Source organism: Anomalospiza imberbis, chromosome 2, assembly GCF_031753505.1.
Source record: "Anomalospiza imberbis isolate Cuckoo-Finch-1a 21T00152 chromosome 2, ASM3175350v1, whole genome shotgun sequence".
NCBI lineage: Eukaryota > Metazoa > Chordata > Aves > Passeriformes > Viduidae > Anomalospiza > Anomalospiza imberbis.
The window spans coordinates 24,202,868-24,224,359 of record NC_089682.1 but is presented as its reverse complement, the minus strand read 5'-3'; the positions used below and the strand labels follow the sequence as shown (position 1 = coordinate 24,224,359).

At 37.9% G+C, this 21,492-nt stretch overlaps 1 protein-coding gene across 7 annotated transcripts in view; it reads right to left on the bottom strand.

Moving 5' to 3' along the window:
• Positions 1-7,314: 7,314 nt before the first annotated feature.
• Positions 7,315-21,492, bottom strand: part of MYO16 (myosin XVI) — a 366,678-nt gene continuing 352,500 nt past the window's right edge. For 6 of the 7 annotated variants that reach the window (XM_068180129.1, XM_068180127.1, XM_068180124.1 and 3 more), the window contains one exon: positions 12,249-17,093. In XM_068180129.1, coding sequence (XP_068036230.1) covers positions 16,860-17,093 — 234 coding nt within the window. In that variant the 3' untranslated portion in view covers positions 12,249-16,859. Of the gene's footprint in view, positions 7,918-12,248; positions 17,094-21,492 lie in introns of those variants that run through there. The other variant, XM_068180125.1, reaches the window with a different exon arrangement.

Sequence of the window (21,492 nt, the reverse complement as noted above, 5' to 3'; positions counted from 1 at the left end):
TTTTTTCCTCTGACACTGCACATTACACCACATTTGACATTTATGTCAGAATAAAATAAAAATAAAAAAAAGAAGCTGGTATAATCAGTTTCAGTTTTGAGAACTAAAATAACAAAAGCACAATCAAAGAACTGAAAGAATAATTAGTAACAATGAAAACAAAAATGCATCTTAAAGCCTCTTTCAGATTTAGCAATATGTCAGAGCAAAGCTAAGGAAGCAGAAACAATGAGAAAAATGTTTCTTCTCAACAGAGTGGAGGACAAATTCAGACCACAGCTAAGGGCCTAACCAATATTTCAGTTAAAATTATTGCAGTTAGAGCCTAACACTGAGTATAAAGAGGCATTTTTATTTATTCACCTAACTGCTTACTTTGCTACCGAACATTTCCAGGTGATCAAATTGCTCTGATGGCTGTAAAACTTTTACATCAAGAAAAAGGTTCATATACAAACCTGAATCAGACAAGCGGGTAAAAAAGTAAAAAAATAAAGCAGTGTCCAGATCTTTTAGGACTTTTAATTTCATAAGCAAGATAATTAAAACCAGCTAATGACAGACAACAATTGGCTAGCATGATGAAAACATCTGTTCTACCTTTGACTTCTTATGTTACTAGTCTTGAAGATTCATTGACTTTCTAGGCCAAATGAAGATGATGTCAATATTAAAAGTAAATATCAGAAAATAAGTAAATTTAGGATGTGCAGTAGTACATCCTAAATCTCAGTGATATTTAGCAGAGAGATCTCTGAGAATACTGTTCTTTTGTTTCTTATCAGTTGTGAAGTATCTATTCACATACTATTTCTATTAACTACTGGACTGAGGTTAATCTTTTCTCACATCTAAAAGCTGAAAGCTGAGTATAATCTAAACTTATTGTCCAATTTGATTCCATTGTGAACAGAAAACATTGCATGCCTAAGGCTCCTATCCAAGAAGGTGAAATAAATTGTCCTTTAAATGTGCTTCCTTCTCAGCCAGTGTAAAAAACTTGAGGTGTTCATCTCCCTGTTAGACAGTTAAACTTAGGGTAGAAGGGTGGAACTATAGAAAAGGAAACTGGAGTTGTAGCAGTGTATAACATATTAGTTGTGTGTAACAGCATGTTTTTTGTCCTCTACTCTGCACTGGTGTGGTCTTACTGTGAATATTGTGTGCAGTTTTGGGCTGAGGTCACCTGGTGTGTACAGCCTGCAGGAGACAGAGGGGAGACCTCATTGTGGTCTTCAGTATTCTCATGAGGAAAGTAGAGGACATGTACCAATCTCTTCACCCTGTCACATGACCAGTGACAGGACTTGAAGGACTTGAGAGAATGGCATGAAGCGGAGTTAGGGGAGGTTTTGTTTGGATTTCAGCAAAAGGTGTTTCACCTAGGGGGTGGTTGGGCACTGGAACAGACTCTGGGGAAATGGTCAAAGTACCAGCCCTGACAGAGTTCACAAATTGCTTGGAAAATGCTTTCAGGCACACGGTGTTATACCTGGTGTTGTTGAAGGGCCAGGAGTTGACTTGGATGATCTTTGTAGGTGCCTTCCAATTAGGCCTATTCTATGATTCTGTGATTCCATGATTCTATGACCTGTCAGTGAAGACCTGCAGAGAGTAGATCTTATTGGCCTGACTCAGTACATGAAAGGATGACTTGTCTTGCTGACCTCCAACATCCTATTTCTTGCAATATTGTGAAAGGTCTTTGCATTTGAAAGAACTCTCAGCTTACATAGGACACATACGACGAGGTCCAGCCATATTTTATAAATCTCTGTCAGTGCTGCATAATAGAGACTGTCTTATTTCCATCTGCTAAGACTTGAGCAGGGCTGTGCATGAACTGAAGTGTTACTCAATGTATTTGGAAAACTTTAAACTGAAATATTGAAGTGGAATTTAGCAAAATTTGAACAGCTGAGCAGGATCGCAGCTTTAGCCTTGGGTGTCTGTGTGTTCTGTGCAAGTCCCAGTTTTGGTAAGTCCCTTTGGCTCTGCCGAAGCTGTGGGATGTGAAAGTGCCTGCCAGCTTCTGCATCCCTGAAACTGAATCTAGTCACATACCATCTGCCTTTCCTCCTCAGGCTGTGGTCTTCAGCCAAAGCATATTAAGACATACAAGAAGATAGTGACAGCAAGTTTCAACAAATCCCCAAAACAAATGGGGGGGGGGGTTCAGGACTGGGTGAAGTAGGGTACCATCAAGGACATGAAGCATAGAATAAGAGATCCCTTAGGCCATATGAGTTGAGACAATATATTCATTGTTCCTGTGCAAGCCAGTAGTGGATATCGAAAGAGGGATATTCTGCCCTTTGGTATAGGCATGATCTCTTTGAATCTTGCACAGGCAGCTGCCCAAAATTAAATATGCAAGTAAGTAAAGCTTCTGAGGAGAAGAAATGTTTTCTAATCAATTTCCATTAGATAGAAAGATGTTATGGATAAGTAGGTGGTAAGCTTTTCTGCCAGTGAATTAATACATCTGTGTCATGACCATCAATTGTTGTCAGAAATGTGCGCCCAGTCTGAAAGACTTTTTACAAATTGGCAGTGACTGGTCAGGCTGACAACAGGTGTATCTACTTGAGTCTATTCTGACCTTTGGTTCATGGCATATGCTCATGTCATGTCAAATTACCTCATCATATCACAAAAGCTAAATGTCATACAGTGCCACATCTTAAGCTAAGGCAGCTCATCAGCCCTACTGGTGTCACATCATGTACAATAAAACAAAAGCACAGTAAATACAACCTCTTGTATATTATTTTAGCAGTTATCAGTCACATAAGAAGTTGAAAGCAATATTAATGTAAATGGAAAGATACAGCATAATTTCTTTGGAAACTTTTGGGGGCCTATTTGCTGTTATTCCCATAAATAATTTTGCTGTGTGTTGACAAATCTTTTGAACAATTTTTTCTCAATAATCAGAACCACACACCCTTGGAAATCTGCTGCTTTGGACTCCCTGAATTATTACCACGTTTAAGGTGAAAATTGCACCAAAGGGCAACTGGCTAATAAACCTGTCCTTGTCTTCTGCTTGTGGGATTGCCCTTCTTATCACACTCCTACTTTTGTCAGCCTATGACTCAAAGCCTAGTAACTTAATCAAGCTTGTGTTTATAAGGCTTATGTCATCAGAGTAGGAAACAGAAGCAATCCTTTGTAACTTAGGGCACCAGTCACATGCTTCCAGAAATGACTGACTTTGCAGCTTGACTGCCAGTACATATTTTGTTTAGATGAGTGTTTGACAAAAAACTGTGAGTGATACACAGGTTTGGATAAATTATCATCAGCCTATGGGAAGCTCATAAACTTATGAGCTTAGAAATTTATAAACCTATGGGAAAGAAGTCAGGCAAAGGAAATATTCATGTTACAAACTGGTTAAGTAATTTCTCCAGGTTTATACAGCCCACAAAATGCTAGTGTGTCACTTAAGGTTGCATGTGGTCAAGGTTTATTCTTTTAAGGACAGGTAGTTGCATGCAGCTGCAAAATGACACCTGGTGGCCTTTTGGGAGAGTGACTGTCATGCTTTCTCAAGACAAGGGCAGAGGGGTGGGCAGGTGCAGTTTCTTTCAGAAGACCTTTGCTTCTGAGGACTGAAAGGTTGTGAAGATCTGGACATAGCTGTTGCATCGTGGTTTGGGGTTTAGGTTAGAGGTTCTGATCTGTTAGCTAGCCGTGTTGCAGAGAGATGCTGAGACAGCAAGTTTCAAAGTAAATGCTTGTGACTGTTCATCTAACTGCTCACACCTAGCTACCTGTGAGTACAGGAAAATGCCATTATAATGACCATGATTTTGTCAGGCCACATGACAAAACTTCATTTCTTTCTCTCCTTCTCCCACTGCATGCTGGGCATGTAAGGAAGGAGGGAAGGAACATGCAGGATTGTGCCCTTCCTGACAGGCTGCGGGCTAGGATATTCCCTTTTCTTGTTCTTCCTACGCTCATGGCTTGCCAACTGCCTCACACAGAGAATCATAGACTCATCAAGGCTGGGAAAGACCTCCAAGACCATTGAATCCAGCCTTTGACTGAACATAGCCTTACCAACTAAGTGCCATGTGCCGATGTTTCTTGCACACTCACAGGGACGGTGTCTCTACCACCTCCCTGGGCAGCCTGTTGCTAGGTCTGTCCACCTTGTGATGGGGTGATAGGGGCTTTGGAAACAGGAAATGAGAGATGGGATTCAACAAGAGAATGAGGATTTAGGAGGTAGCAACCTTAAGGACCAGCTCCCTTACATGTCAGATCCTTCTCTGGGAAATGCTGAGCATCTGTAGGCTTCTCTGTAGCCCAAGAAACAAAATGTATTTTTCAGTTTCCAAAGATTCCTTTGAGATACTCAATTTCTTTCAAGACTACAGTTCCCCCATCACTACCTCCTTTTGCTTTCCTGTTCCTCCTTCAGTTGAAATGTCTGATACTTACTAACTAAATCATTATAACTGAATCAAGCATTTTAATAGGCTAAGTAATTATAACCCATGGTCATAATAAATGATATGGAGAGGGGGAGTTTCAATTAAGAAATATTTTCCCACCCTTGTGTTACATATGACCTTCAATGTATAGGCCATCATTCTCATCCTGCCACCCTGAGGGAACTGCTTCCCTTTATATATATTAAAAAAAATTGTTAATGGTGCACTTGTAATCACACGGCTGCATTTGAACTAATCTCATTCCAGCCTTTCCCTGGAGGGTTTAATTATTCTGGTTTGTGCAGAATTACACCCAGTTTTAATTCTGTGTTTCTGACTGCAGCTGCTGGTTCATTTGAGCATCCATTCTCCAAACCAAGTGCACAAAAAGTATGATGCAACAATCAAACAAACAGTTTAATGAACAACTGTAAGTGGAACCTGTCAAACAACAGCTATATGTACCTTTCTACAGAATAGCAGATCATAATTCTGAGCTATCCTTTCAATGTGGGAAAAAAACATGGTGTCAGTTATTTTAATTATGCACATTAATTAAGCATTTTCCTTTTTGTCACAGGTATTTAAAAAATTAAAAATTGAAAAGAAATTCCTTCCCTGATATCCTTCCATTAAAGGTCTGGGTCAACGACTGACATCTGCTACCTTTCTATAAATCTAGAGATGATACCTGGATTCCAGCAGAGCAGTTCAGGATTTATACCAACTTCAATGAGAGCTATTTTGGCCTTCTAAATATGTAATTGTTCTTAGCCAGAAAAACAAACAAACAAACAAAACTATTAATCCCTCAGAGCAGTCAGTGATTGTGGCATTTTAACAGTAACATCCAGCATGATGGAGTGTTTTCAGTGCTTACTGACAGATGGTCATTGTGTTACAAAAAAAACCAGCCTCCAATAAATAATGATCATATCCACATGAGAGGTGGAAAATAGTTCTCTATTGTCAATCCTTTTTTACTGCACATAATGAAGCAGAAATGCGTCTTCAATTTTATTCTGATACTGAAAGTCAAAAACTTCAATTTGAATGAAAAGTGATAAGAATTTGAAAGCAGAAATGTTTCAAGTTGTTTTTATTTGTTTGTCTATCCATTTCTTTGCATCAATAAACTTTTTGGTTATTGTTATTCAATCCTTATTTCATAGTATACATTTCCCTTCAGGTGCCAGTGAAGCCTATAAAAAAATTGCAAGTAAGCTCAAAGTGAAGATACTGTTTCACATTCGCAAGATGATGAGTTTGAAACTTATTCCTCATGGAATGATGAGCATGAGTGCCCAGTACTCTGTATGGCTGGGAAAGAGGTTTCATTCTAATCATAATGCTTCAGAACATAATGTGTACTAACAGTTTATGTCAGTCACAGAGCTGTGAATTTACTACCATTACTAATGATGTTACAGAAGTTATGACTCTAATACTGTAAAAGAATCTGAAGCATCAAGCATGTTCAATATGTGCCTCAAACATATTACTACATGTCTTGTACACTAGGAACGGTGCAGTATAAGTATGACTATTTCTGACTGGGTAGGAGGTGAGAGTCAAATGAGGGGAATAAGTTATCTTGCATCAGATTGTAGATGAACAAAAGGAGTATTTTTCACAAGCACTGAGACTGACATACTGAACAATGCAGACTTCAATTTTTGAGAATAAATTGTTGATCAGTAGTTATCCTGATTTGCACTGCAAAAAGTCTCAATGATCCAACTGAGCTGAAATAGAATGATGTAGTACAACTAGAAAAAATATTGCACAGCTATTTGTTTACATGTTACCTGTTCAGGAGTTCTAAAAGTAGCTAAACTGGGTTTTTTTGTCTTGAAAAGAGCAGGTAAAGGTAAACATATGGAATTAACGTATCTATGGAGCAAGAAGGATTCCTGTCAGCTCTCACAACCAAGCTATCCTTCAGCAGTAATTTTCAGCCTTGTCTTGTACAATCTACAGCAAAAAGACTCATGACTTCCAAATCTTTATCTGTGTGGGACCTGGTTGCTCACCTCGTCACATCTGCACTTGATTATATGTTTGAGGTTTCAAACTGGATTATTTTACTGACTCTTACTTTATAATCAGGGGGAAAAGTAAAACTTCCAAAACCACAAGCATCTTGCCTACAAAAGTTTTCAGGGCACACTTTGCATAAGTTCATGACTATGGAGGTCAATGATCAGATTGAAATCAGAAACTTCTATGTGTCTGAATGACCCCTTCCAAGGGCAAGTGCTCTTGGGTCATTACCTGTGGGTTTTATATCCCTCTATGTGTTTACATGTGTTTAAATTAGGAATTATCTGAACTAGGTTCTGAAATTAGAAACAATGAGCTGTGCTTTTATTAGAAGCCATAATGAGTTCTGAGAGCTAGCCACTTGACCCTGACAAGGTGTGGGAAAGATTTTCTATGGTGGTTCCCACTTGTTTCTGAAAATGAAGTAGCCTCTTCAAGACCAACTAATGTCAGTAAAGGTGAGAGACATTCTCATATCTATTAAGTAACAATTTATAATTCAGAAGAACATTTATGAAAGCAGCAGCATGTCTTTTGTCTTCTATATATAGGACGATATTCAGTGCTTAAACTAAGCGAGCACTTTTGCAACAACTTGTTGGCAGTTTGAAATCCTGTGGGGAAATGAGTTCATGGCTTCATCACCTGCTAGAGAGCTATCACAGCTCACCCATAGCTAGCATTCTCATTAACCTTGAAAGCTGAATGATTATAGAGATTTTCCTTATCATATTGGAAAGGTAGTATCTTAGAATCACGCAATGGTTTGGTGTGGAAGATCATCTAATTTCCTGTCATGGGTAGGGATGCCTTCCACTAGACAAGGGAGCACAAATACTCTAACCTGGCCTTGAAAACTTACAGGGATGGGGCATCCACAATATCTCTGGGAAAACTGTTCCAGTGTCTCAACAACCCTCACAGTAGATATCTTCCTAATATCTAATTTAAACCTGCCCTCTATCAGTTTAAAACCATAACCCCTTGACCTGTCACTACAGCCTTTATAAACATCCTTCTTCAGCTCTCTCGTAGCCCCCTTTAGGTACCAGAAGGTGCTATAAGGTCACCCTTCTCCAGGTTGAACAACCTCAACTGTCTCAGCCTGTTCACATAGGAGAGGATCTCCAGCCATCTGACCATCTTCCTCTGGACTCACTCCAGCAGGTCCATGTCCTTCCTGTGCTGGGGTCCCCAGAGCTGGATGCAGCACTGCAGGTGGAGACACAAGAGCAGAATAGAGGGGGAGGAGCACTTCCATCAGTCTGCTGCCCACACTACTCTGGATGCTCTGGATGCAAGTTTGGCTTTCTGGACTTTGAGTGCACATTGCCAGGTCATATTGAGTTTCTTGTCAACCAACATCCCCAAGTCCTTCTCCTCAGGGCTGCTCTCAATCCTATCTTCATGTGCTTTCATGTCAAGGCTGCAACAAAGCAAAAGGGATCTTGTAATAGCAATATTTGGATAAAAAGATGACTCCTGTCTCTTGGCAGTTTCAAGGTCTTTTTATTAAGTCTTTTCCAGCCTAAAGAATGCTATGGTTCTAAGATTCTTTGCCATATTTTAAGTCATTGTTTGAAAGTTAAATGTATGAGAAAATGCATGAAAAAAAACAGCAACAAGGAGAGAAATAAAATCTTGCTTCCTAATTTTCTACTGTTATGATCTTGTGAAACTACTTTCCTGTCCAGTGGTACCTTTGATATGTTCTCTGATTGTACCCAGCTAAATCTTGCTTTTTCTTCTTACAGAACTCTCACTCACCTATTATTTCCATGTATGAAAAACAGAGGGAGACATAGGAAGTATTATTTCTCCAAATAAAAGGATTTGGAGCTATCACTGTACAGGGAAAGGAAAACATTTCTAACGTGTGAAGACATACACTGGAATAGAATTTGCAGAGCTTTTATGAAGTTTGAATTGTGAATTCCAGTGTTCCTATAAGGGCTTTATTTGTAGTAACACCTAAGGAGAACATGTTAAGTTTACAGACAGCAAAAGACACGTGCGCACACACATTCACGAAGTGTATCTCCATGCAATACCACACTTATGACTATACAATTTGTTTCATGCCAAGTGCTGCCATAGATCGCCATTTCAGCACAGTACTCACAAACTTCACCAGACTATACTCAGTTCCTAGTCTTGGTCTTCCAAAACTGATTTTTTCTCTCTCTAGAGAGCTTTGAGTCTTGAAGCCCTGTCATGTCTCAGACTGGGGACATGTTTTCTCCACTGAGGGCTAAATGAGCATCTCTTACATTCCCACACTGTGGGAGAACTTTTGGCAATTATTCATTATAATTTTGAATTCTGGCCCAGCATTCTTATAAGCTTATTTGAGTTTGGTGCCATCCTTAGTTTTATGCAAGTTCTTCTTCTATTCAAATAACAAATATTTGGGTCTCAGATGACTCTTAAGAGATTTAATGTGGAATCTCTGCTTCCTGACAGTTTGCCAATGACTACTTTCTTGGAACTTATTTACAGCCATCTCTTTATCTACTTGATTATGAACCAAGGTTTCTCTCTATGAGAGCAGCCTACAATCTAACTGATGAGATATGATTCAGGTAGGCGGACTTTATGTTTGGTCACAAATTAGCTGGACCACCGGGTTCAAAGTGCATTACAGCAGCATAAAGTCCAGCTGTCAGCTACATAGTAGCTTTCCTTCAGTGTTAACACTGAGGAAAATAGTATCTTTATTAATGAGCTGTACAATCAATACATTTGTGCATAATACACAGCAAATTCTGTGTATGCAGCAAGATGAAGAGGAGTCAATGCTTCAGTTAATCTCTGGAGGACAGGGCTGATGTGTCAATGGATGTTGGCAGCCTGAAGGAATGGGCTGGCAGAACATTAACATTGCTCAAAAACAAATTAAATTTTTGGATCCCTAGTGGAAAACCCATATGTAACAGAACCGGTTGGGGGCTGATTGGACAGGAAACAGCTTTACCCATGGGGACAAGAAGTTTCAATAGCAATTCCAGTAGAGGAACCCAACCTTACCACCCTCTTCAAGTCCCTGAAAGGAAGTTGTAGCGAGGTGCGGGCTGGTATCTTGTCACAAATAACAAGTTGTGTTAGGATGAGAGGAAATGTCCTCGAGTTATGCCAGGAAGGTTTAGACTGGAGGCACTTAAAACACTTGTAGATGTGACATTTAGGGACATGGCTTAATGATGGACATGGCAGTGCTTGGTTTACTGTCAGACTCGATGTCAGAGGTCTTTTCCAACCTAAACAAATCTATGATTCTCCTTTCCTCCCCTGAATACAGTGCCTCTTTCATGATGAGAAATTTGGAGTCAGATGGGGTCAGGAACTGGAAGCCCAGAACAGGCAATATGGAAACCCAGTTTAGCCCTGCCTACCTCTCCAGAAATAAGGCACCTAAAAGGCCAATCTTGTGTAACTTCCTTATAGGAACGGAATCCTCACTAAGATCTGGCCTTTTATTCCTATGCAGGAATTACATAAAATACTAGATAAATACAATTTTTTTGTTTTTGTTGGTTTTTTTTTTTCTTTTTGATTGTTTTTGTTGGTTTTTTGTCGTTGTTTTGTTTTGGTTTGGTTTTTTTTTGTTTTGTTTTTAGTTTTTATTTTGTACTGGAAGATCTTTTGTATTGGAAGATTTGAATGTTTGGCAGGACTCTTCTACACACACAGAAATAAGTAAATAATCTGTGGGCCACAAAAATCAGCTGGGATCAAATCCTGAACTTAACTGAAGATCTTTGTAAAATCATGGACTTAAACTAGACCTACATTCCCCAGCTACAAATCAACCTCTCTGTTGAAGAAATAAGCCTGCCACAGTGTTATATCTTCTCGGAAAAGCAAGCAAACTTACACAAGATATTTGATAGGAATCATCCATCATTGTGCCTTTGATTAACTAAATAGAATGTCTTTCCCACCTGAGAGAAGCTGAGGTCTGGGTGTTTGTCTCCCACAGGAGAAAAAAGATGCACTCTTTCCAGGTTGTATAATGTCTGACTTTGGTGATTACTCATGCCTGGTGAGAGCTCAGGGATTACATAGGACAGAAGCTTAAGGCAGAAGGAAGCCTTTAAACTTTGAGAGATACTTTTGGGACATTTTCTTGATCTTAGATGATATAGCATCTACCATGTTAATTATGATAATTCTAAAGCTGAAGGAGCCCCAGTCTCAGCATGAACATAGAAGATATGTTTCAAATGCACTAATTTCCATATTGTTTTTTTTTACTTTTGCCCTTTTGTGCTAAATTCATATTACAGACATGGCAGCTATGTTAGTAAAAGCTAGACGTGAACAAATACTTTCAGTAATCATGTTATTAAAGTATAAATTTAGATGATGAGAGAAGTAATTTCTATTCAAGATATTATTAACTGCATTGACTGATTGTGACTAGATTCATTAAGCAAGAATTTACACCAAATCTATATTCAAGCTACTGGTTAGAACCATGAGGAGGGTCATAATATCTGGAAAATTCCAAAGCATTTACCCAAACTTACCTGTCCACCAAAGAATGTTTTCCTACCTTAGTCCTGTCAAATTAGGCAACTCCTTGCCTGCCTGATTTGTAAAGCTCTGACCACTCTTTTAAGGAGGTTCTGCACTAAAATCAGCTAGAGATGGTTTTAATTCAAACAAACTACATGGAGCTGTCTTCCCAAAAGGATACACAATCAGGTCCCCTAGTTTTTGAAATAATTTCCTGACCACCAAGTTGTACCATGTTTTAAGACAGAGAAGCTATTTCTGCATAAAAATTAATTTAATAGCTATGGCTGTTTCATTGGTACAACTTTCTAGCCTAGTGGTTTGGTCACACTTGGACAGTGAGAAAGTTGCATTCCAATACTAATTTTTGGAAACATGTAAATAATTTATATTAAGCTTTAATTAGAAAGAGTCTGCAGTACATTTCTCTCCTTTCTCTGAGAGTATATGACAGATTCAGCAATTTTCTTTCTGTACTCTAATGAGTATCACAGGTGATTACATATCCAGGTAGACTGAGAAGGGGCTAGATCCCAAATAAAACACAGGGAGGGCACAAGCATTAGCTAACTATCACATGAACATTGCTATGACAGCAATATACCCATGTTTGTCAAATCTTCCCTGTTGATATTTCAAAAGACATCAGCAATTCTCCTGCATTTCACAACAAATATCCATTAGTATGTTTTTTTCAGAGAAGAGTGGATTTATGAAAATATATGTTTGTGAAGTGTTTGAAACTATGTGTAAATTCAGACTGCATCCAAGACATAATTTCAGCTAGAAAAAGTGAAAAACGTGTTGAAATACTGAAATATTCTATTTCAGTATTTTAAAGGATTTTTTTTCAAAATATAATCATAAAGGTTATGCTGTAATTTCTTTTAACAACATTTTCTATCATAAAAATCTGATTGAAAATTAAGCTGAGAGGAAAGGAAATAGGAAAGTGCTAAGAGGGGACTTAATTCACATATATGAGAACCAAACCAAGCTAATTAAGGTTGAAATAAATATGTCTAACTAATTCAAGAGGAGGTTGTTTTGTTTACTGTAATAAATCAAAAATCCTCAAAAAGTCAAATCATAGCTTGACCGAACTTTTGCCTATGACACTTCACAGCAAAATGCATGATTTGACCAAATCCAGCATACATTCATGGGTTGGTGACAAGGCCAAACCACAGTGGGGAGAGCAGACAGTCTTTGCTAATGATCTAATTCTCACAGCCACAGTATAAGCCAGCACTAGGATTTATTTATTTCTTCTCAAAAGGAAAGTCCTGAGTATACAGAGAACAGCAGAACTGGAAGAAAAGCATTTTCTTCTATTTTGTTCAGCTATTGTCAAATATTTATGCTCAGGTGGTGTTTTCATTTTAAAAATTATATATTTAAAACACAAAGCCATGAAATGTTTAACACCATTCTGGAAAACCGATTTGTACAGAGTTTAGTTACATTTATTATTTAACAAGTGAATGGTAAAACTTAAAGTTCCTCCGAGCATTTCAGATATTAGCAGACTTTATAGAGATAAGAATAACAGGATTACTAGGGATGCTAATACTATACAGCAGAATTAAAAGCTACAACTAATATGGCTATTACTATCACTTTAGAACTATGCTACAATCTATTATGCTTTCTTAGCAAGTTAATGAAATTCTCTGTTCCACACACAAAGGATCTGCAGTATAATAAAGTTATTAATGAAAGTAATTAAACCTGTTAGAATAAAAAAGGATCACTGGCAAAAAAAAAGGTAAATGCAATTCACTTACTCAACAATCTTGCTATTGTTTTGTAAACAATACAAATTTTTAAAAGGCTTATCACTTCATGCTGTACACAGACCTTTTGAAAAATATCGGTGCATGTATTTCTTTGAACATCTAAATCAGTTTTTAAAAAAAAAAAAAGTTTTGCTTAAAAACTGCAACAGGAATGTAACTTCAGCAACTAAAAAACACCAAGTGCTATTTCAGAAGTAACAAGTAAGGTATACAAGCTTTAAAATTTTTTTTCTTCCAATAGACATTGTTTTTCTTTTATTGTGGCTTAATACGGTTTCATAATTTCCTTGGCTTTAAGATCAATGACTTTTTAAAGTGTAAAATGTATCTGATTCCTCTTACCTTATGCTGAAGGACAGATTGATTTGTTAGGCATTTCGGTTTTTTCACATAGTAAAAATTAAGCAATAAGGCACAATGTGGAGAAGTGATTATCTGATGATAATCCCAGCATCCTGAAATTGCTTTATTGCAAATATGAATATATTTTAGATTTTTCACTGGATATTAAGGGCATTAGCATGCCCATCGAGTTTCATCTTCCCCTTCAGAATATTAAATTCATAAGGCTTTTTTTATTTCTAAGCTATTTTTTAATGCGCAAGACAGGACTTCATATACTCAAGAAACACTGTAATTGGCTGGTGCATACTCCACTGGGGAGATTAATTTACAAGCACTGTACAGTTCTGCTAAAACTACTTCTCAACCTTTCAAAATGTCAATAGTATATTTTCCCAGCCCTGTAAACACATTTTGATACACAATATAAACTTTAATGGTAGTTTTAAGACACCTCTGGGGGTATGGTTATTTAAGCAATAAGACACAGTGGGGTGTGAATTATGGTATAATAATTCCCTACCAACTGCATTGTTAGGCTCAAGGCCAAAGGCCAAGAGACCAATGAACACACTAGGTGTAAATTATGACTTCATAAGTCACACTCTAGAGTGTCTTACTGCCATCAGAGAAATATTTAAAACATGTTTTAGAGCAAGTACTTTATTCCTGTAGTACCACACTTTAATGGAATATAATGAAAAGTCTTTCCTAGTAAAAAGTTAGCCATTATGTAACCTGGAATTAAAAAAAAAATTGAAACAAACAAAAAAAAGTCTTCTAAGTTTGTCATATTGCACTGTGGTGATATGCTTTAAAGAACAACCCCAGAAAATATATGTCTTACCCAAGTTTGCAAAATATAGCACAGAGGCCTTCTACACAGGGGATTATAATCTGCTTTGCTCATTGTCTGTGGAATCAGATTGCAAAAATCAGGGGTGTACTGGCTTCTCCCATGTAACTGCGTTGCTGAAACTGCTAGAAAATTTACACACCTTTTTTTTCCACAGTTGTCCATACTGCTGTAATAGGGCACAATGTGGACTTGGAACAGGTAGCAAAAAAGTTCCTTAAGAACTCATTTGAACTCCTGCAGTTGAGCTCCTGAGGCTGCTCACAGTTCAAACACAATTTTTAGTAAGGACTGCAAGTAGGATAATGTATATTTATACTGTTTCGTTTTAAACTCCACTTGACAAATGCCTTTTCTCCCCTCTGGGTACTCCTGCATTCCAAGTGCAGCAATGACAACAGTGTCATCTGGAGATACACAAGCTCACCTTACAAATAAGCTAAGTGACTGGGAGCAAGCTCACTGCAGCAGCAGGGATTCTGGCATCATCTAAACTGGCTTCTCAGTCAGTTTTTACAGCTTGTCTTAAACGTCCGGGCTGCTGTGGATTGATTGCTACCAGTGGCTGAGCCAGCTAGAGAGCATTAGGGTTAGCAATATGATAGAGTTTATGGGAGGGCTGCTTGCCAGGCCCATTTGGGGAGCGATAAGCCTCAGGGCATTCTGCACGTCTCAGTGCACTGAGGTGCTCAGCACTGCTGGGCTGGCTGGCTAGAGGTTGTTGTGACTATGAATAGGGATGCTGTTCCATGTAGGGATAACAACATGCATCCTGGAAGCAAAGTAGCTGCAAGGTCAGGTTAATTAGTTCTTCTGCATCCAGTTCTGGAGCTGTTGCATTTTGCACTCACAGAGGGATCTCTGTGTGTCTCTGGTTATCCGAGCAAAAAGCCAGAAACCTCAGTTATTCCAGGCACAGCCTCATTCTGACATAATTGCGTAGCAGGTGAAAGTTGTTTTCTGCATAACCTCACTCACAGGGGTTACCTGCCCCTCCTGGATAAAGTCATTGTATGTGGCCGTTTACATCAGTCAAAGGTAAGATTTGGAATCTAGAGTTCCTCATTCTCCATGAAATGGAAATGGATAATCTTACACAGAGGACTTCTGTGAAGCTAACAGTGGTAACAAGGTAAAATTCTGACCTAACTTGGTGTCTCCCCTTCCTTGTCCACTCAAAATGTCTGTTTTAATTTCTAGCAAGAGAAGGTGCTTAATTCTGCCTACAGCTTGATTATACTCATGGGAACAATTAGAGTTTTGCTGCTTCCCTGTACAAACAATCAAACAAGCATGTGGTTGCTTTTTGCTATTCAGCCTGATTGAAACTTCTGTCAAACATGATGGAAAAACCTACACTTCTATGGATTTTTTCCTTTTCCAAGAACTTCCAACCAAGCTCACCATTTTAGACCTAGATTATATTTGAAAATATTTTTTTATATCCTCTTGCAAAACTGGAAACACTTTTTCCTGGATCTCAATAGGAATGGGACAAACAACTAGGAAAAGTGTTCCACACTGGCTCTACATACTCCACGAACTTAAAGTAAGTAGCCCCAGGAAAGTACCTTTAAATATACATGAATTACACCTTTTAGTGGCAAAGCAGTATTTCACAGACTGCTGGGCAATAACTAACAAGTTCCCAGCAGCATGTTTTTCATAAATTAACATTACTGCTCAGAACTCATCTACGCTGACTAGAATGCTGCAATTTCTGAAACCATTTCATTACATGAAATTTGAGGTATAAATGCATCAATGTGCTACAATAATAAGGACATAATACTTTGATATACCCATCTCTGCAAAGCCTTCTGGCTTGTAACAGTAAATCATAGACCTATTTTCATACCTCATTACCATTATGTATCTTTCCACTGACACCTGACCTTATGCATAATCAGTTAAGAATTTCAAACCACACTTGTAATATAAATGAATGCCTCATTATTTTACATAACCCAGGATGAAATAAGATTTGAGATGTAATTTCAAATTCACAGTTCACACTTTCAGAAATGCAGGTCCATCAAAAAGAAGTAATGGTCTCTAATTCATGACTGTGAACAGCACCAAATCACTCCTAAACATAGGAGCTTTGCAAGAATTTCAGGATTGGATTTTAGAAAAGATATTGCCAGTTCTGAAAAAACACAGTATTAAAACTGTTTGGTATGTTGTTAAAGATAATCTGTAAAAGAAAAATGCAAGTACTGAATTTATTACCTGTATTTTGAAGAAAGAACGACAGCACCAATTGCATGAAGTTATAAAACACCAGAAATAAACATGTAAATAATCTCCATGGAACACAGACATCTACAAAGAAATATATATATATATATATATATATGTATACATGTAAGATAATAAATCCATTCAATAGGGAACAAGAAACATATTTTTGTACTGTATAAAACAGCTGTACAGTGTGCACACAGACTTTCCTGATCTCTTCAAAATGTCTGTCAGTCACTTCTCCCCATCATCGTTTGCTTAACATATTTTTTTCATTGTCCATGGGAGAACTCTAAGTGACTGTTTTGTATTTTTAAACTAAGTACTTATAGTGCAGTTTGTCTCAATATATATATACACATGCATACATATATATACTTGCTGGTGCACACATATATGTATACATGTATATATATATGAAAAGAACAAATACACACATGTACACACACACACACGTGACAGATCTAAACAACTCCTCCATCCTGTGCTATTGAATTAGTGCTTGTAAAAAATCCCTGCACATTTTGTGAAGGGAAGAAAACTTGCTGATTGTGCAGCTTGAAGTCATTAGATGGTTCCATTCCTAACAGTCTGCAAACACACATCTGATCATATGGTGGTATCCCATATGCCTGAAGAGAGTCTGTTGCAGGAGGTATCTTCTACCTTCTTCAGCAGCGTTGGCTTCTTACAAGGGGGTGGAGGTGGGGCTGAGATTCTTTGCTCAGTATTGTGCAATATTTGCTGCCAGTCTTCTCTCTCTTCACATAGCTTTCTCCTCCAATCTAGAAGCTCTTGTAGAGCCACACTCTCATTTTCGGAAAGTCTAAGCTGATGAATTACCTGTGAGAAGAAAATAATAATAACAGTAACAATAATAATAAAGGTGGATAAAGAAAACAGATCAAGTAAGCCTGCTAATAATTTGAAGCAAACTTGTCCTCCAAAAAGGTTTTAAACTCTTTACACTAAAAATAAAGAACATTAGTCATTTAGAATTGCCTTATTGCAATCTCATGGCTGAAAGTCAGAGAGTCTGAAGTCACAATGTCTGAAGCTGTATGAAGCAACTGCCAAAAATGAAACAAACAGAAAAAACTCCTGTGTCATCAAAGAGTACACTAACACAGTTCTCTAAAACACACAAAGCAGACTGCCTACAGCTGCTGCAGGAGTAGCAAGTTTTTTTTTCCTCTAAATGGGGATACCCAAATAGCCATAACCAAGAAACCATAACCTTTGTTGCATATTAGAATCAGTAAAGCTACTTGTCAGATACAGGTGTTATCCTCAGCATCAGGGGCCAATCCCGGTCCTCTTCCAGAGTATACATGAACAACTTTTAACTGTAATTTCAATTGTCCTGAATCTATTTATAAATTCATTGTGAAAAAGTCACTGTTCTATACTAGATTCATAATCCACCTAGAAGAAACTGTTCCCTTCCATTTAACTCTTCTATTGCAGTGATTATTTATTTTGTTCAAGTCAGTTTGATGCCCTCATGGCAGCTCAAGTCCATGAAGCAATGAAGTCCATCTCACCATCCTTTAAGACTTACTTGAGACCTATGCAATACAGCAGGCCCTAGAGCAAGTATTGAGATCTATTGGCTTGGGAGCATTCTGTAGTAGGAGAGGTTTAACTAGAAAATATGAAACAAGACCGTCATAACATCTAATAGTCCACAAGCCTTATCCTGTTACCTTCTTTCTTAAGAACATCATGAGCACCTGTAAGAGGCACCTATGGCATGACTAAAATGCCCACATTTCACCTCACACAATGGTCTCACATTAAAGCTGCATTTCTACTTGTCATAATGAGGGATGGCTGCATATTAATTATGAAAAAGGAAATGATGTGCAGTGCTCATGGGATACCCCACGCATGATTAGTTCCAGTTGCAAGGAAAGCTGAGTGACACGAAGGGCATTTTTATCACTGACAGACAATGGGGTTCCTGGGGCAGAAGAACTATCTGTGGGCCCTTCCTGTGGCTCCTGCTCTTCCCTCATGGAATAGCAAGTGGCTGGGTACAGAGGCTAACCAGGCTTTACATTGCTATTTCAAATATGTCTTGTGCAAGTCAGACCTTTCACATGCACATAGTGTCAAAGAAGGAATGAGCCCTTACATGGGTGTTGCTGAATATGTACAGGGAATTTGCTTAATTTCTGGTTGGTTGATAGTTCAAAGAGAAATACATTAACCTATGTCTTAATAACAGGTATAATAAAAACAGTTTAAAGTTCTGAATTTTTTTAAAAAGAAGAAAAAATGAAAATGTTTGAAAAACACAATTAAGTGTATCTCAATTACATATCACTATAAAATTAAAAACCTCTTTGGTTTTATACTTATAAAAATGCAACAGGGCATCTCAGCAGCTCAGATAAAAATGAAATGTTTCATATATATTGCTAGAGGGACATCAGAGACAAAACATGCTACCTTTTTTTCAGTAGTTTATAGAAGATTAGAAGACAGAAGTTTTCACTTGGAAACAACTTATCAAGAAAGACAGGTCAGGTGGCTTTATCCTATAGAACAGCTGGGTAGTTTGTGAGTCACCACGGCTTACCCAGTCCTGGCCATTTTCTGTAGTTTTTTTATGGGTTTAAATTATGAGCATAATCCATTTTAGAACACATATAGATTGGAATACAGTCTTCCCAATTTGGACACCTTATTTGTCCCTAAATTTTGGACATTTCCTGAATCTGCACTAGGCATGCTTCTTAGAGAGGTGCTGGAACACTCAAGAACCAAGTTTTGTTATACTGTCATCTCAAGAATTTCACATGAAAGAGTTTCAGAGATAATTAATCAAAGACATGCCTGAATACTGGAGGATAAATATAGTTATAAAAAAATAGATAGTTTGAAACTGTGTAATTGGATGTGCTCTGGTGACAAAAATTTGATGGCATGACTAATGAAGTCTGGAAGAATTTTCAGATTGAGAGATGGACAGAGTATTTGAAAAGAGACAGTGCTAGTGCCATTCCAAGGAACATAAAGGCACGTAGGTGCAGATAAGAAGTAAGTACCTTTTGCCTGGTCATGGAATTGACAAATACATCCTGTTTATAGCTTATAGGCATTGAAGAAGCTTTATTATACTGGCCCTGCTTATGCAAGCTGTAAATTAATATTCAGTTATCAGTTAGAGCTCATTTTCCAGTGCATAGTGGAAAAAAGTTGGTCCAGTTCACAAATAAGTGTACATTTTTTATCTAATTTTCTAAAACAAGGATGGAAAAATATTTCAAACATTTATTCACTGTGAAACTGATCTGGTAAATAAACTGGAAAACAGCCTGAATGAAGGACATGAGATGAAACTGTAGTCAAAATGAAATGGGGGAAAATGCATAAGAAGTTACAGAGCTCTAAATGAACCAATTAATTTAATTAGATCTATTTGAATAACATGATATCTTTTCTCCATTTATGATTGGACCAGTGACGAGTTAAATATCTATTATACATATTCATTATAGAAAATGTTGACTGAATAATTTTACATGAAGCACGACATAAAACAGTAAGCTATGTTTCTTCATTATTCTATATCCTGAGCAGGTATTTTGTGAAGGGTGAATGATGTGTGTAGGAATTAATTACTTTAAGACTATGGATCTTTTTAATGGACACTAAACAAAAAACTTCCACCACCTGTATCAGCAACAACAACTGTAGACCAGGATTTTCATACTCAAAGTCAATGGTCAGTCAGACATGGTAAACACAGCATTTGGGCTAGACCCACAAAACATACAGTATTTGAATACTGACATTTAATAGTTCTGCCATTGGGTAGAAACACCATCCCTGTGTTTAGTATCCAGAGTTCTTTATAAGCAAAGAAGAAAAGCTGAAGTGTCAAAGTCACACACAAAAGAAGAACTTGTGGAGTTACCACAGGTATTAACTGGAAATTGCAATGGATTGAAGGTTTTAAACCAGATCCATATTTTCCACTGCAAAACATGGCAAGATGGACAAAATAAATGTGTAACAAGCAGCCCAGGGAGGAGCTTTCAGAATCCATTCTTTCCACTTCACAGCCCAAACTCTCAGGCTATAAAAGCAAATTCTCTCCTCCTGGCATCAGGGATTTTGGTTGGTGACAGAACACCAATGACTCAGTTCCATCACAATATGGAAGGACTTTCATCATTCTCCAGAATTTAGAGCATATTGAAAAATTAGAAGATGTGGATTCAGCTTCTCTGTGTCGGTTCTAGCTGAGATGAAAATCATTTTCCTCTTTGCATTGGGAGGTAGAAAAGAGTTGATAACACTGCAGTGTTTTGGCTGCTGCTGAGCAACACTGGCACAGCCTCAGCGCTGTCTCTCCAACATTCCCACATGACCAGTAGTCTAGGGGTGGGCAACATTTTGGGAGGGGACAAAACTGGGCCAGCCTACCCAAAATGACCAAAGGGATATTCCATACTATATGAGATCTGCACACTTAAAAGAAAAAGGAGGGGAAAGGGGGAACGTTAATTATTTACAAATTTTGCCTTCCAGAACAACCTCCACATATGCTGAAGCCCTGCTTCTCAGGAAGTGGCCAGACATTGCTTGCTGATCAGAAGTAGAGAATAAAATCTTTTTGTTTTCTTTTCTTTTTCCTTTGCTGCTTGCACATGCACAACCTTCATCTTTGCTGTAGTCAACTGCCTATATCTTGACCCAAGAATTTTTTTCCATCTTGTTTTTACTCTCTGTCCTGTTGCAGGGGGGAGTGATAGAACAGCTTGGTGGGCACTTGGTGTTCACCCAGGGTCAAGCCACCACAGTTCTTTCAGGTTAAGGAAGAGACCAAGATCCCACATGCTGAGAGGACACTGCAACTACAAGGGGATGACTGAGCACAAAGCAGAAGGACTCTGACTCCTGTGCTTTGTGCTGTCAGATTGGTGTGCTAAAGTAAATATTTCAGAGAGAGTCCCTTGTGGTTTTAATGCACAAAAAACCACTGGAGACAGAACACTTTGGTTACATGCTGGCAGTCACGAAAGTCTTAGAGCACAGTTTTGCCTCTTCACATTTGAGTATGGCATAGTCATTGGAGAATGAGGCTCTGAACTGCCTTTTGGATTTAGGCTAGTAAATTCTGCCTAGATTTCACTTTACAGCCTAAAGAAGACATACTGGATTTCAACTTTGCCTTAGAATCAAGATCTGTTGCTATAAGGTAAGTCAATAAATTATTTTAATTACAGTC